Source organism: Drosophila eugracilis, unplaced genomic scaffold (genome assembly GCF_018153835.1).
Source record: "Drosophila eugracilis isolate 14026-0451.02 unplaced genomic scaffold, ASM1815383v1 contig_1963, whole genome shotgun sequence".
NCBI classification, from domain to species: domain Eukaryota; kingdom Metazoa; phylum Arthropoda; class Insecta; order Diptera; family Drosophilidae; genus Drosophila; species Drosophila eugracilis.
In genome coordinates, this window is record NW_024572825.1 from 615,592 (window position 1) to 631,042 (window position 15,451).

Sequence of the window (15,451 nt, forward strand, 5' to 3'; positions counted from 1 at the left end):
GAGCCCTCTATAGCACATTATCAGTCATATGACTGTTAGTTAGATTAATTAGGTTTAAGATTTGATACACTTATTGTTAGTCTCCAAAAGGAGAATATTCAATAAAATAAATAGCAAAGTAAAACAAAAAAAAATCAGATTCTTGAGGTTCCTACGCAGCACAAGTTTATTTCTGCATCCTGTCACGCCCAATCCAACGCCCACAAATCCTAAAAAACTAAAACCGCTGAAATATCAAAGACTATTAGAGCTAAAAAATTGGCATTAAGTAACTATAATCTTTAAATGCTAGCGCATTTTATAGTGGTACTATTATCCGGCCACACCCACATATACGCCCACCAAGCTGAAAAGACCGTTTTCGCATTTTTTAGAAAAGTTGATCACTGTAACTATAAGTTATAGAAAGTTCGGATTAAGCATGTAGGTTTTTATGATGATCCCACTGCGAATTGCTTAAGAATACGTATTTCAGAGGTGCCACTGCAACTTTCCGTAAGTTTTCATCTGGCCACGCCCACTCTAACGCCCGCAAACCGCGGAAAACTGTGGCGTATAGTATTATTACTAATTCGTTTCATTCGTTTGACCTTGTGTAATTTATATCTGTCAATCTCTATCGATTTACCAAAGAACTTTCAAATCGGAAAATTATTTCGCTAATTATGAAGAAATTTAGGTTATAAGGCCTCATATGGGCCTCACTATTAGTCACTCAACATGCTTTCTCTAGCAATATGAATATTTTAAATATTTTAAAATACTTATCAGTAACATGGCACCGAGTGGGCTTTTCCGCGTTTAGTCACTTAAAATCCAAATGAGAGAGAGTTTATAACAAAACTTAACATCTGGACCAAAAAACCTTTCGTGATCGCTTACTACAATGCATCATCATTAAATCGCTGTATATGCTGTCTTGGAAAGGATATCACATTTGGAAATTCCGAAAACGAACATCTATGCAAGGAAAGGGTCCGTTTCATTCCATTCGACGGGAATGGCCCCATTGGGTTATGAAACAAAACAGCTTCAAACTAGATTGTTTTTACATTTTTTGAGGTCTCCAACCATTTTCGATCAGAGGAGACATTGCCTAACTGATCAAGTCATATAATTCTTCTACATATTTATTTTATTGGATAATTTTAATGTGAAATTGTTTTGCTTATTTTTTTTGGTATCTAAACCACCATGTTCTTTGACTGGGACTCCACGGACTTCAGACAGAGCGATGAAGGTAAGCACATTGCATCTTAATGGTGGGTAAAACTAATGTCGCACCTTCTAGAAATGGGAAACATTGGGAGTGTTTATTTATTTAATTATTTTTTTTACTACTACTTTATTTTTCCGCTGGTTGCTTATTTTTTAGAAATAAAAAGATTGTGTCCACTGGCTTATCAAATCTAACTTACTTAATCGCCTAATATTCTACAGATACTCAAAATAGATATAGGCAAATAAGTTTTTACAGGATGACATTGAATTTTATATAAATAAGTTCAGCTTAAGAGCCAAGTAATTAAGTGTTTGCTGAAAGGTTCGTTACATATTATTCGGCCTACTAATACTGCATAAGAAATATCTTCTTAAACAACTGACAGACTGACAGTATAAGAGTATAATCCATGATTTTACCTCATAAAATAAAAAAAGCATATTTAAAGAAACTAACGCTGTAGTTCTTTCCATGGTCAATTTTCGACAGGATTTCATAAAACAAATTTGAAGGACTTGTTCTAGTGAGTTCGTAAATGAACACATAAAAATTATAGCATTATAAATTATATAATTATGTGGCGGAGTTTTCATGCAACAAATGAAACGATTTTAACGTGCAAATTAAGTCGGTCTTTTCTTCTGAAATTTTCATATATTTTAGCCATCGATCCAATTCTGGATGTGGCTGAACATGTAGAGTACTGCATGGCACCCTCAAACGCTCCTCTTTGACAGAATACATCGAATCAGCATTCTCCTTTATTATAAATGAATTTAGTACATTAAGTTTCAGGGAACTAAATCCGGGTCTAATTACATAAATTGTATGTGAAGAACAACTTTTGGACTCTAATACTTTTTTAAATTTAGGCAATGCAATTAGCCATGGTTTAACGTGAAAAATAGGAATCCAGTTTTGAGTTCAATACCAAATATTGATTCATTTTTAAAACAAATACTTCATCATATAAAGCTTTCAGGAACCACAAAAACTTGTTCTGTTAAGTTAATAAAATCTATAAAGGCTGTACACTAGTGCACTGGTTGTATATAATGTGTATTATGTGGATAACAAATAATTGATATAAATACCAGGTTATAGTACATTTCAGGCCTAGCTACTTATCAATTCTACAAAAATAGGGCCTAATTGCAATATTCTGTTTTTGCCCGTTTGCCTCCTTAAATATATCTTAAATAAAACTTAATTTAAAAAAATTACATACCTAAATAATTCACATAGGTCGAACCTTGAGCTATACTTTAAGATTCGCAAAAGAAAAATCAATGGTAAGCATAAGGGATTTTCTGTTTTTCTCTGTTCAGTCGAGTGCCGCGACTATAAAATACCCGTTACTGTTTTACATCATTTTAAAATATTCATTTTGCTTGTCGAAATTCCCAAAGCGCCACCTATTGTCGGAGAAAGCATGTTGAGTAACTGATAGTGACGTCACTGCCCATGTGAGGCCTTATAACCTAAATTTCTTCATAAGTAGCGAAATAATGTTCCGATTTGAAATTTCTTTGGTAAATCGATAGATATTGACAAAAATATGTTATAAATAAATAAATTACACAAGGTCAAACGAATGCATTCGTAATAATACTATACGCCACAGTTTTCCGCGGTTTGCGGGCATTAGAGTGGGCGTGCCCAGATGAAAACTAAGGGAAAGTTGCAGTGGCATCTCTAAAATACGTATTCTTAAGCACAACTTTGTAGCTCTTATAGTTTCCGAGATTTTTGCATTTTTTTTAGAGAGGGCGTTACTTGACGGGAAAAAACCATTCGCATTGTGAGCATCATAAAAACCTACATGCTTAATCCGAACTTTCTATAACTTATAGTTACAGTGATCAACTTTTCTAAAAAATGCGAAAGCCGTCTTTTCAGATTGGTGGGCGTATGGGTGGGTGTGGCCGGATAATAGTATCACTATAAGATGCACTAACATATAAAGATTATACATACTGAATTTGAACTTTCTAGCTCTAATAGTTCCTGAGATTTCAGCGATTTTAGTTTTCCGTGATTTGTGTGCGTTAAAGTGGGCGTGGCAGGATGCGGACAGACGAACAGACGGACAGACAGACGGACATGGCTCAACCGACTTCGCTAATGATCCTGATCAAAAATATATATGTACTTTATAGGATCGGATACGCTTCCTTCTAAATGTTACATACTTTTCAACGAATCTAGTATATCCTTTTACTCTACGAGTAACGGGTATAAAAATCCTTGATAAGACATGACCCCTGGGAACGAAATTAACATAGGAACTAAGCGAAAACTGTAGTTGGGGCCGAATTTAAATTCTAACATGAAGGTCAATTCCTAGAAAATCCGTTACCCAAAAATAAGAGGGATAAATGTAAATTAAATAAATTAATTTAGTAGTCATACTTGCGAACGGTTTGGGATTGTGTCATTAGTATACAACTTATATATATATATATATATATATATATATATAATATATAGTTTTATTGGTTAAAATCTGTTTTGGGTTTTTAAAAAATCGGGATTTTTGAGATAAGTTTTTGATTGTTTTAAACAGATCGAGATAAAACCCTTTTTTTCTACAATCTATTTAAAAGCGCCTGAGCTTAGCGGAATCACAGATAGCAGACATACAAGTGTTTACTACGCCTGGTCATGTCAAATTTTTTAATAAAATTTGATTTTTCAACAGACAAAACTGTCTTAACATTAAAGCAAAAATTGACGACGGCAAGTCAGCTAAAAAAAAACAACTAAAAGCTACGTTTTATTGAATTTTACGAATGGTATGCATCACCAAGTGAAGTTAGTGTCGAATATTCAATATCAAAGGAACGAACTAGATGCCGTTCATTAGGATTCTAAATAAAAAAGGCCTACACATAAATTATATATACTTCATTTTGTTTTTTCAGAACGGAACCTCTTCGCGTTTTCAGACAAAAGTGATTTGCGCGATGACATTGATTTACTTAATTGCACTCCGCCGGCCATCGTGGATTTCCCAAACTTTATGCGACAGAAAAGTTGGATAGCAGCCACAGTTTGCTTTTTCCTCAGCATGTACCTGTTCGTCGTCCTGGCTATTGTTTGTGATGATTACCTAGTGCCGGCCATGGAGCGACTGTGCTACAGTATGTGTTAATGTTTTCTCATTTAAAAGGCAATCGGAAATATATATGTACTAGCCCTATCAGTGTAATACAGAATGCACACTCAATACCGTAATGGTCCTAGCAGTGTGTAATCCGTCCTTCGGTCTGTCTGTATGAACGCGGAAATCTGAAGAACTAAAAGGCAAAGATAGTTCGGACTTAGATTAGAAATACGCAGGATTATTTCTAAAGAAGCGTTTTCAATCCACTTCTTAATCCTATATGCGTTTGTCTGTATGTAGACCAAGATATCTGAAACTATAAAAGCATGCAGAGTCTTGGTCTACCTAAAGTAGTATAGCAAGAGATGGCTAAAGCGTTTTTAAGCAGTCTTGTACTCAAACCGCAAAGCTTTTCAATTAAACTATTATTTAATAATAATCTGTTTTCATAGCTCTGCGAATGACATATGATGTGGCCGGAGCCACTTTCCTGGCGGCTGCCACTTCGGCCCCGGAACTCTTCGTTAACTTTGTAGCAACCTTTATCACTCACGGCGACATTGGACTGGGCACGATCGTGGGATCCTCGGTGTTCAACATCTTGGTAATCGCAGGCGTTTGCGGCATACTTACTCCACCGGTGCGGTCTGATCATAAATTCAGACTGAATAGTGTCTTTTATTGATATTCTTTTGCTTTTTCTTACAGAGTAAACTGGATTGGTGGCCGGTTACAAGGGATACAGTTTGGTACCTCCTGGCCGTAGCGACTGTCACAACTGTGGTGTGGGATTCGCTTGTCACGTGGTATGAGGCTACTGTCCTTATCCTACTGTACTTGCTTTATATCATTCAACTAGTCCTGGACCGCCGAATCCAGAACTGTGTTCGCAGTAAGAATAGCATTTAAACATGTTTTTTTTCAGGTCTCTTTCAAAAGTCGGTTATGCCCACTCTAACGCCCACTAACCGCTAAAGTATGTGGAGCACAAAATATTAAAATTAAACTTCTGGTCTGATTTTTGTTAATATCTAAAGATCAAGCTTTTTTCGATTCATTAGTGATCTTACTGCACATAAAAATTGGTTAACTATTTTATAGATTTAAACGTCTTACAACAGGCATTGGCTTATCTTGAGTAAAAATATTGAAAAGTTCTGATTAATAATCGAAAAAGTTACAAAATCTAAAAAAAAACTTCTGCAGAGGAGCATACGGAATCCGAACTAATAAGCGAGGATCCAATGACGCGTGAAGAAGAACCGCTACAGGGATTTCGGGATCACGTGTGCACGAAACCGGAGCAGGGCTCTAATTGTTGCCGTTGGGCTTGGTGGATCATCAAGTATCCGGCGGAACTGATGCTTGCCTGCACTGTTCCCAGTGTTAGAACAATTTTCTTCCTCTCCATGGTACTGGCCATCCTTTGGATTTCCGCGATATCATATCTGCTCGCCTGGTTCCTCACCGTTGTGGGCTACAACCTCCACGTTCCGGACTCAATTATGGGGCTCACTGTTCTGGCCGCCGGCACCAGTGTGCCAGAGGTGGCTTCCTCGTATATCGTGTCCAGAAAGGGTGAGTATATCCAAATATATCACTCATTGGTAGGCTTTCGATAGAAAGCAAAATATACCGAGGTTTCTTTGTCATACCCGTTGCCCAAAAAGTAACATTAATCTGATCCCATGTCTTGAAAAATCTAATCAAATGATTTTATTAATATTAAAATAGGAATATTAGTGTAGTGGAGTCCCGCAACCACCAGAATACAGTGATACGGATGCTGTAACAACCTTCAGCTGAGCTGGCATTTCAAAAACATGCAAGCTTAGTCATATAATTAAGTTTTTTGAGTTTTGTGGACACTAGATTGAGCGTAGCTTAAACAAACTTCCATTACACAGGCATTTCTAGATTATGTATGCTTAATTCCAACTTTCTATCTCTCGTCCATCTGCCCGATCGTCCATCCATCCGTCTGTCCGTATGAACGCTGAGATCTCAGGAACTATAAGCGATACAAAGTTGAGATTAATCAGATTCTTGAGGTTCCTACGCAGCACAAGTTTATTTCAGCATCCTGTCACGCCCACTCCAACGCCCACAAATCCTATAAAACTAAAACCGCTGAAATATAAAAAAAATTAGAGCTAGAAAATTGGCAGTGAGTAAGTATAATCTTGAGATGCTAGCGCATCTTAAGGTGGAGCCACTATCCGGCTACGACCACTCTTACGCTCACCAAGATCGAAAGACGGTTATCGCTTTTTGTAAAATAGGTAGTTGGGATAAAGCATGTAGTTTTTATTGATGCCCCAAACGCGTATTATTTTTCTCCATTTGGCCACGTCCACTCTAGCTTCCACAGAACCCGGAAAACCAAAAACGCTAAAATTTCGGTAACTATTCGCATTAGACATGAATATTCTTGAGATGATACCGCAGCTCTAAGTGTTATTTTCATACAGCCACGCCCACTATAAAGCCCACAAGCCGCGGAAAATTTGTCGTCCGTAATATTAGTTTGGCTTTGTATAACATTTCTACTTTATATCTATCGATTTACTAAAGATTTTTCAAATCGGAATATTATTTCGCTATTTATTATGAAATGTAGGGTATAAGGCCTCACTTGGACAGTGACGTCACCATTATATTTGTAGTCAACATGGTTTTTCTGACAAGAGGTGGCGCTTTGTAAATTTCCACTAGAAAATGAATAGATTAAAATTGTATAAAACAGTAACGGGTATCTTAAAGCCGCGGCGCTCGTATATAGCGTTTATTCTTGTTTTACTATAACTTTTTCTATAAAGGGTCAATATTTGTCGAATCTTGATACACTTGCTCCCTACATATTGTTTTCAGTGTTGGATTTAGTAATTTACGTCAATAATATTTAATATAATAACATTTAATACCGTGCCCTTCTTTTCCATCGCAAACTAATTTCCAGCCCACTGTTTATACCCGTTACTCGAAGAGTAAAAGGGTATACTAGATTCGTTGAAAAGTATGTAACAGATAGAAGGAAGCGTTTCCGACCCTATAAAGTATATACATATTCTTGATCAGAATCAATAGCGAAGTCGATTGAGTCATGTCCGTCTGTCCGTCCGTCCGTCCGTCCGTCCGTATGAACGCTGAGATCTCAGGAACTATAGCAGATACAAAGTTAAGATTAAGCATGAAAATTCTTGGGGTCCCGGGACAGCGCAAGTTTATTTCCGCCTGCCACGCCCACTCTAACGCCCACAAATCGCGAAAACTAAAATCGCTGAAATCTCGGGAACTATTGGAGCTAGAAAGTTGAAATTCAGAAAGTATAATCTTTAGATGCCAGCGCATCTTATAGTGGTTCTACTATCCGGCCACACCCACCCATACTCCCACAAGCCCCAAAAAACGGTTTTCGGATTTTCTAGAAAAGCTGATATCTCGGTAACTGTAAGAGATAGAAAGTTCGGATTAAGCATGTAGGTTTTTATGATGCTCCCAATGCGAATTGTTTTTTTCAATCAAGCCACTCCCACTCTAACGCCCACAAAACCCGAAAAACCAAAAATACAAAAAACCTGGAAAACTATAAGAGCTACAAAATTTAGCTTAGGAACACGTATTTAAGAGATGCGTCTGCAACTTGCCACGAAGTTGCATCCGGCCACGCCCACTCTAACGCCCTCAAACCGCTGAAAACTGTGGCGTCTATAATATTATTTATTTACCAAAGATTTTTCAAATCGGAACATTATTTCGCTATTTATAAAGAAATTAAGGTTATAAGGCCTCACATGGGCAGTGACGTCACTATCAGTTACTCGACATGCTTTCTCCGACAATAGGTGGCGCCTTGTGAATTTTCACTACCAAAATTAATATTTTAAAATTGTGTAAAACAGTAACGGGAATTTTATAGTCGCGGCACTCGACTATAGCGTTTTCTCTTGTTTTCTCTTAGGTTATGGCTCAATGGCCATCTGTAATGCCATCGGATCGAACACATTCGACATTTGCGTATGCCTTGGTCTGCCCTGGCTAATTAAGACCTTGATTGACAACCGGCAGATCTGGATAGATTCTACGGCACTCCACTTAACCACGGCCATGCTAGTAATCACGGCGTTCTCACTCTATGTGAGTCTTCTGATCACTAGATTCGTGATTGGCAAGATCGTCGGATGGATCTGCCTGATATCCTACGTTGCATTCCTTATAGCAGCCTGTGCTATGGAGGTATTTCTGCACAAGGCAAACATGTGCGACATTGAGGGATCATAATGAACAGAAAACTATGAACGAACACGAAGTAAGACTCTTCCAAGCCTTTGTATTTCAAAACTAAATTATGTTGTCCAAAACCTATTTAAAATTATATAATGAGTTGAGTCAATTTTTGACATCATGGATCAAATACAATAAAAATAAATAATAAAGCTTTTTTTTACATTTTTACGTCTTTAGTGTTCATACGGATGGCTAAAACGACTTCTGTGCTGTAAGCAAATAGCCGAACTGAACCACTTAAACGGGAAGTTGCCAAGAAAACGAACACATTTATTTAAATTTTGCTGCATTCCATTAAGACAGTTACATTGACTACAGTCTTCATCATTCGCCATTGCAACAATGGTAAAAGTTTGCATGTATTGCAGCGCATTCAAATTGAAGAACGAAACGCCAGAGATGTGTTGCTCCAATGGAAAAGTAAAACTGCCAGAATTACATTCACAAAAAGAAACCTAAAAGAACGATATTAATTAGGGTAGAGAGGTGCGAAGAGAGGCGGGCGCTCTAGTTATAAATAAAATTAACTTAGTTAAATATTTTACGGAATTTATATCTGATGGAAGACTACTAAATCAATATAAAATCACATCAAATTTCATATAAGAGCCGTCGGAGTACTCATTCCTTATCTGTCAGACCAAGTAGTTCCATCAGCTCGTCCTTATCAACAGTGATGGTGCACTTGTCCTTCTTTTTTGGTTGGATAGCTTAGGGGACCTCTTAACCTTTTTTCCAGGTTTCTTATTCGTCTTGCCAGTAACTGAGGTCTTCTCCTTTTCTCGGTGAACCTCGTCCAGGAGGGCTTTCAACCTCGTTGGCACTTCAGTTCTGGGAGTTCTTGTCTTTAGGGAATTCGTACCTGCAGACTCTCGAGCCCGGGACTTGATAAGCTTCTTCATTTATTTTGCCATCTCCAAAGACTGCAGAGTCGACTGAGCTTTATACATCTGGGAAAGCAGTTTGGAATGCTTTGCCTGGAGCAGGTTTCGTCTTTTCCTTTGGGAGCACGAACTGCAAGGTGTACAGTCCTCGACATGAGATATCTAACGTTATCTTTCATGTTGTTCTGTGATAACATGCATTAATGAAGTTGAGAAGGAGCTACTTAGGACTTAATACTTACCTCGAAATTGGCTATCAACTCGCTTAAGTGGACTGGTTCTCTGTAAACTAAGATCAGCCGGCAGACCTCGGCCACTGGGACCTTAGTAGTATTTGTCACTACCCAAGGAATCATTCGCCTGGACATCTTCACTCTTAATTTCATTGATGGTCTCTGGGTCTTGCATCTTTTGCAGGTGGGCTCTTCTGGGAAAGAACTTAGAACTTCTCTATTTCTACTATATCGATAGGTGCTGATGATCTTGAAATACAATTTTTACAGTATTACTTCGAAATAAAAGTGTTAGTACAAAAGTTGTAGACAATAACAGTTTTTGATTGAAGAAAAAAATTTAAATAAAATATTTTTCCGAGTCGAGTTTTTCTCTAAAATTGAGGTGTATAAAATCCAGGCTGTTAATAGGCTTTTGCTTGTTTCAACGAGAAGTTTCGCCCGATTTTTTGCTAAGGTCACTGTGCTTTATGGTTTTGTTTCGGTTAAAAATCTTCTGAGATTCCTGCTATCATTTGGAATTAACAGCTAGAAAGTTGGGATTAAACATGCATACTCCAATTCTATTTAAATGTAAACAAGAGGAAACGCTATAGTCGAGTGCCGCGACTATAAGATACCCGTTACTGTTTTACAAAATTTTAAAATATTATTTTGCTAGTGGAAATTCACAAGGCGCCACCTATTGTCAGAGGAAGTATGTTGAGTAACTGATAGTGACATCATGTGAGCCCTTATAACCTTAATTTCTTTATAAATAGCGAAATAATGTTCCGATTTGAAAAATCTTTGGTAAATCGATAATGCAAGGTCAAACGAAGGCATTCATAATAATATTCTAGACGCCACAGTTTTCCGCGGTTTGTGGGTGTTAGAGTGGGCGTGGCCGGATGCAACTTCGTGCAAGTTGCAGAGGCATCTCTTAAATATGTGTTCCTAAGCAAAATTTTGTAGCTCTTATAGTTTTCCAGTATTTTTGGTTTTTTGTATTTTTGGTTTTTCGGGTTTTGTAGGCGTTAGAGTGGGCGTGGCTTGATTGGAAAAAAACAATTCGCATTGAGAGCATCATAAAAACCTACATGCTTAATCCGAACTTTCTATCTCTTATAGTTACTGAAATATCAGCTTTTCTAGAAAATCCGAAAACCGTTTTTTGAGGCTTGTGGGCGTATGGGTGGGTGTGGCCGGATAGTAGAAATGCGTTGATGCATCTAAAGATGCGCTGGTATCTAAAGATTATACTTTCTGAATTTCAACTTTCTAGCTCCAATAGTTCCCGAGATTTCAGCGATTTTAGTTTTTCGCGATTTGTGGGCGTTAGAGTGGGCGTGGCAGGCTGAAATAAACTTGCGCTGTCCCGGGACCTCAAGAACCTTCATGGTTAATCTCAACTTTGTATCTGCTATAGTTCCTGAGATCTCAGCGTTCATACGGACGGACGGACGGACAGACAGACGGACATGACTCAATCGACTTCGCTATTGATCCTGATCAAGAATATATATACTTTATAGGGTCGGAAACGCTTCCTTCTATCTGTTACATACTTTTCAACGAATCTAGTATACCCTTTTACTCTACGAGTAACGGGTATAAAAATAATAGTGTAAAGGTTTGAATCGAATTGTTATATTCCGTTTCATGGCCTCTTCTCTACCTAAGTGATAACTTGTACGATTTAAGATGACTTTCTAATTAGAGCTTTACTTTCTCTTTGACATATTGCCACGTGAAGATATCTTAAGAAGAACGTTGTTCTCGAAATCGATATGTTCTACGATCACAAAGAAGTAATTAACCCGAGGACAGTTGCTAAATCTATTTCGACGATCGCTGGACAACTTGGCACTTGATGACGTCAATGAGACCTGTTATGACATCAATCGTAGGCAGATACTTGAGTTTTACGCTATCATTGAAAATTCACCTCTGTATTTGATCTTTATATGATTGATAAGGCTTTTTTAATTTCTGTCCTCACTTAAGGCCGAATGCCTGAAGAGATATTTACGAGTATATAGTATGGAAGATAATGGTGCTTGTAGCAAGCATTCCACGGCTCTTTTGGATTACGAGGATCGCTTGCACTTTCCAATGTTGAAATATACATGTATAAAAAAAAACGATTTTCAGAGCATATTTTACCATATATCTACCAATTTTTACAAATCTACATTGATTAATGCTGTTACTAATTAAAGACTATAAAATAACATGTAGTAATGCCCAGGTCTTAAGGCTAATTTATGAAACGCGAATTGGCTTAATAAGAAACCAATACTTAAGAAAACTTTTTAGCGATTTACTAAATAAAAAATTACTCAGTGCTTGACAGTTGATAAGTTTTTCAGACCAAGTCGCCAATGAAGTGAGACCTTAATATATATATTATGGGTAGATTGACTCGTGTACTTGGCTTTGTTTACCTCTGCTTAAAATGGAAAGTAAAATGAATACATTAGGTTCAGGCCAGATTGATTGACATCAAGCTAAGCTAAATTCTAGTAAAACATGAAGAATTTTTCTTATATTGCATTCTTACGTTCAATATAAAACTTACTTTTATTATTTTTTTTTATTTTTCTTCATCTTTATTAAAAATAATAAGTTCCTTTTTGAACGATTAATCTTTCGAATGTTTTAGGCAACAAAAAGAACAACTTTAATTAGTCCCTGAGGATTATTTTCGCCGAAAAGTATGCATCAACATTTTAGTGATTTGTACGTAAAAATTGAACTTGATTTTTGAAATTCGTCCTACTCTTTACTAACACAAATACAAAAAAGGGTGCACTTATTTAGGGACGTTGTTGTGGTGGTTTGCAGCTGTGCGCGTAGAGAAAGAAAATTTTTTTAGTGGAATTGCTGCGCGAGCGCTTAAAGCTAATGGGAGAGCAAGCCCATATTCAGCGAGCATTTACAAAGCGTAGGTGTTGAGCAGCCTTGGAATAAACACACGAGAATAGTCTTACCAAATCTGCAAGCAAAGTGACTTATATTAGTAATCCGCTAAATACCTAATGGAATAGAAATGCAATGGTATTAACTTCTAGAGAGTATAAAGTTTTCAAAGTCGAAATTGTCTTGAAATTAATTATTAATTATTAATATACATATGCTCATATTTATATTAAGCAGACACGACATAAAAAAAGCGACTGAGCTGTTATTTTGCTCATAATAATTAAACATAATTTTTGAGACAAGCAAAGAATATAAATTTACTGTAGGATAAATAAGTTGTAAGTGCGCGGAAATTCATTAAAATTAAAGTTATAAAGTAAGTTTACTAAAGTAATGCGATTAGAACCAGTGTTCTTAAGAAAAAGGTATATTAAATGGTTGGTCATTATCTCGCCGAGATAACTGGAAATACGCAGAACAAAAATTTCAATCATGATGAGCATTATATCAGATCGAAAAATCATATTCGGGACGATCCAATAAGAATTGCAAACCGTCCTTCAGATAAATCGCAATCTGCGGATGCAGCAATGATTATAAAAAGGGCAATGTATTTCCAATTTCTCCTTATAGCCCCCTTGTTGAACCTATAAATACTGCTAAGTTTATTTAACAAAATCAATTTCTGCCTCAAAGCAATCAGGAACTGTTTAATTGATATCAAAATCGGCGCTTTTCTATGTATTGTTGACCAACTTAATAGAAGATAGAACGATATTAACTACCGTCATGACTATTAAGACTCTCAAATAAATACATATACGAGTATATTAGGTTGTCAAAAAGTATTGCGGTATTATTATCAAATTTCAATTGTTCATAATATATAATAATAATGCGATTCAAGTCAAATATGCGCCGTTTTGTTCGATGACGCGTTCCCAACGAGATGCCAACTTCATAATGCCCCTCTCATAGAAGCTCGCTTACCTATTGGCAAAAAACTCGGAGAGCCAATTTTCACAGGACTCTCTTGTGGCCAACTTCAGACTACCAAACGCGTTCGCCATGGACAGAAACAGGTGGTAATCACCTGGTGCACGATCCGGACTATACGGTGGATGCAAAAGAACCTCCCATCCGAGCTCCCGGAGCTTCTGGCGCGTCACTAAAGATGTGTGTGGCCAGGCGTTGTCCTGGTGGAAGACAATTCGGCCTCTGTTGATCAAAGATGGCCTCTTCTGTATGAGTGCTGTCACTATCGTTGTGCGGTGGAAATGGAAACTGTATCGGGTCCATAAACTGCACAAATTTTATTGGCGGCTTGAAATGCATTTTTGCCTTAACGTAGTAGTATTTTCTCTTTATTTTGCTCCATGATTGCGACGCTATAACTCACGAACGACTTAAAAGAAAAGACAAAAATCAAACACGTGTTAGCGCGTGAAATGAGCTTTCCAAAAATGTATAGTATGCGGCGAATAATACAAGAACTACGCGCTTTCAGCGCCAACTAGCGAAAATACCATAAGACTTTTTTGACAACCTAATATGAGAGGGGCATTATGAAGTTGGCATCTCGTTGGGAACGCGTCATCGAAAAAATCGGTGCATATTTGACTTGCATCGCATTATTGTAACCAATTTTATGAACAATTGAAAATTCAATAAAAATGCCGCAAGACTTTTTTGACGACCTAATATATATATTTTACCAACAGATGTCACTGTATATTGTTAAGGGTCGACCATGCATAAAGACATATTTCTGGTGGGCACTATTGGTCCTGGTCATGGATTCGCTTTCTTCTACCTATTACATACATTACAAGCAATATAGTATACTTTTTGACTTTATTTTATTGTTTTTGCCAAACAGTTATATCAAATTGCGGATTCTAGGAAATGGGATGTAATATTCTTTTTTTCAGCAAAAAGTTAACGATCATAATTTATTAAAGTTTTAGCAGGCACAGCTCTTAGTTTATGTTTAATTTCCCAACTACAATGAGAGCGATCCAGAGAAGCCCTGAAAATATTCGCCTACATTACCCAACCCATATAGAATATAAATCTATTGACTATATATATACATATACTCGTATATATAGTCAACAAGTTAACATTAAATTGTCCAAAACTCGTGTTTCAGGTACGTTAAGGTCGAGCAGCTGCCCGAATTGACTTATCGCCATTTGATTGATATACTCACTTACAGATAAACCGAACATATATAATCTTAGAGCCTTTAGCAGGTGCTACGCCACTGTTTGTCCGGAATCCATGACGTTAAAATATACATTTATAAATATATCGGACGTCATGACCACCAACAAAAAAGACCATCACAAAAAGTCCCGGGAAGGTGGCTGAAATCAGTGGTGATAAGAGCCCGTTACCACTTTCTTTGTCGAAGAATGCTTATAAATATGATTTCTTAGTTCTTGTTTACAATCTTTCGTTGACGAATTAATCTATGAAAACAAAATACCAGGTTTAAATGGAACAAAATACGTCATACCTGAACTAAGGTCAAAAATATCTAATCAATAAAACCCATAACAAATTTATCAAATAAATAATGATTTTTTATTCCAAAAGAAACTATGAATTACCCGTTTAGTCGCTAGCTGCATCTAGGTTTTGAAAAGAAAAACGTTTCTAATTTACACCGTACAAAGGAAGTTCTGCTGCTGAGTGTCTAGATAAAATAAACTTGAGATTGAGTAAGTTTATAAACAATGAGAGAATAATCTCTCGAGTTAATTTCAATATATTTCTAACAAATTTAAAAAACAGGATCTTAATTTCTTTA

General features: G+C 36.8%; 2 protein-coding genes across 2 annotated transcripts; one reads left to right on the forward strand and one right to left on the reverse strand.

The window, feature by feature from the left end:
- The first annotated feature begins 1,132 nt into the window (after window positions 1–1,132).
- Window positions 1,133–8,769, forward strand: LOC108102389 (sodium/potassium/calcium exchanger 4). Its single transcript, XM_041817848.1, has 6 exons — window positions 1,133–1,240; window positions 4,147–4,365; window positions 4,781–4,968; window positions 5,037–5,220; window positions 5,535–5,906; window positions 8,290–8,769. The coding sequence occupies exons 1-6, from the start codon at window positions 1,195–1,197 to the stop codon at window positions 8,607–8,609; spliced, it is 1,329 nt and encodes a 442-aa protein (XP_041673782.1). The 5' UTR covers window positions 1,133–1,194; the 3' UTR covers window positions 8,610–8,769.
- A 467-nt stretch (window positions 8,770–9,236) lies between these two features.
- LOC108102388 lies at window positions 9,237–9,993 on the reverse strand. The gene is made up of 3 exons (XM_017207330.1): window positions 9,742–9,993; window positions 9,564–9,684; window positions 9,237–9,325 (listed from the first exon to the last, which is right to left on the reverse strand). The coding sequence occupies exons 1-3, from the start codon at window positions 9,883–9,885 to the stop codon at window positions 9,237–9,239; spliced, it is 354 nt and encodes a 117-aa protein (XP_017062819.1). The 5' UTR covers window positions 9,886–9,993.
- Window positions 9,994–15,451: the final 5,458 nt, after the last annotated feature.

Excerpts from the sequence above, each read along its gene's own strand:
- LOC108102389 (XM_041817848.1), top strand. The coding sequence starts at position 1,195 with ATGTTCTTTGACTGGGACTCCACGGACTTCAGACAGAGCGATGAAG. Across the intron at positions 1,241-4,146 it reads CTTCAGACAGAGCGATGAAG|AACGGAACCTCTTCGCGTTT; the intron begins GTAAGCACATTG and ends TTGTTTTTTCAG. Across the intron at positions 4,969-5,036 it reads GCGGCATACTTACTCCACCG|AGTAAACTGGATTGGTGGCC; the intron begins GTGCGGTCTGAT and ends TTTTTCTTACAG.
- LOC108102388 (XM_017207330.1), bottom strand. The coding sequence starts at position 9,885 with ATGAAATTAAGAGTGAAGATGTCCAGGCGAATGATTCCTTGGGTAGTG. Across the intron at positions 9,685-9,741 it reads AGTTGATAGCCAATTTCGAG|AACAACATGAAAGATAACGT; the intron begins GTAAGTATTAAG and ends ATGTTATCACAG. Across the intron at positions 9,326-9,563 it reads TCCAAACTGCTTTCCCAGAT|CTATCCAACCAAAAAAGAAG; the intron begins GTATAAAGCTCA and ends AGGTCCCCTAAG.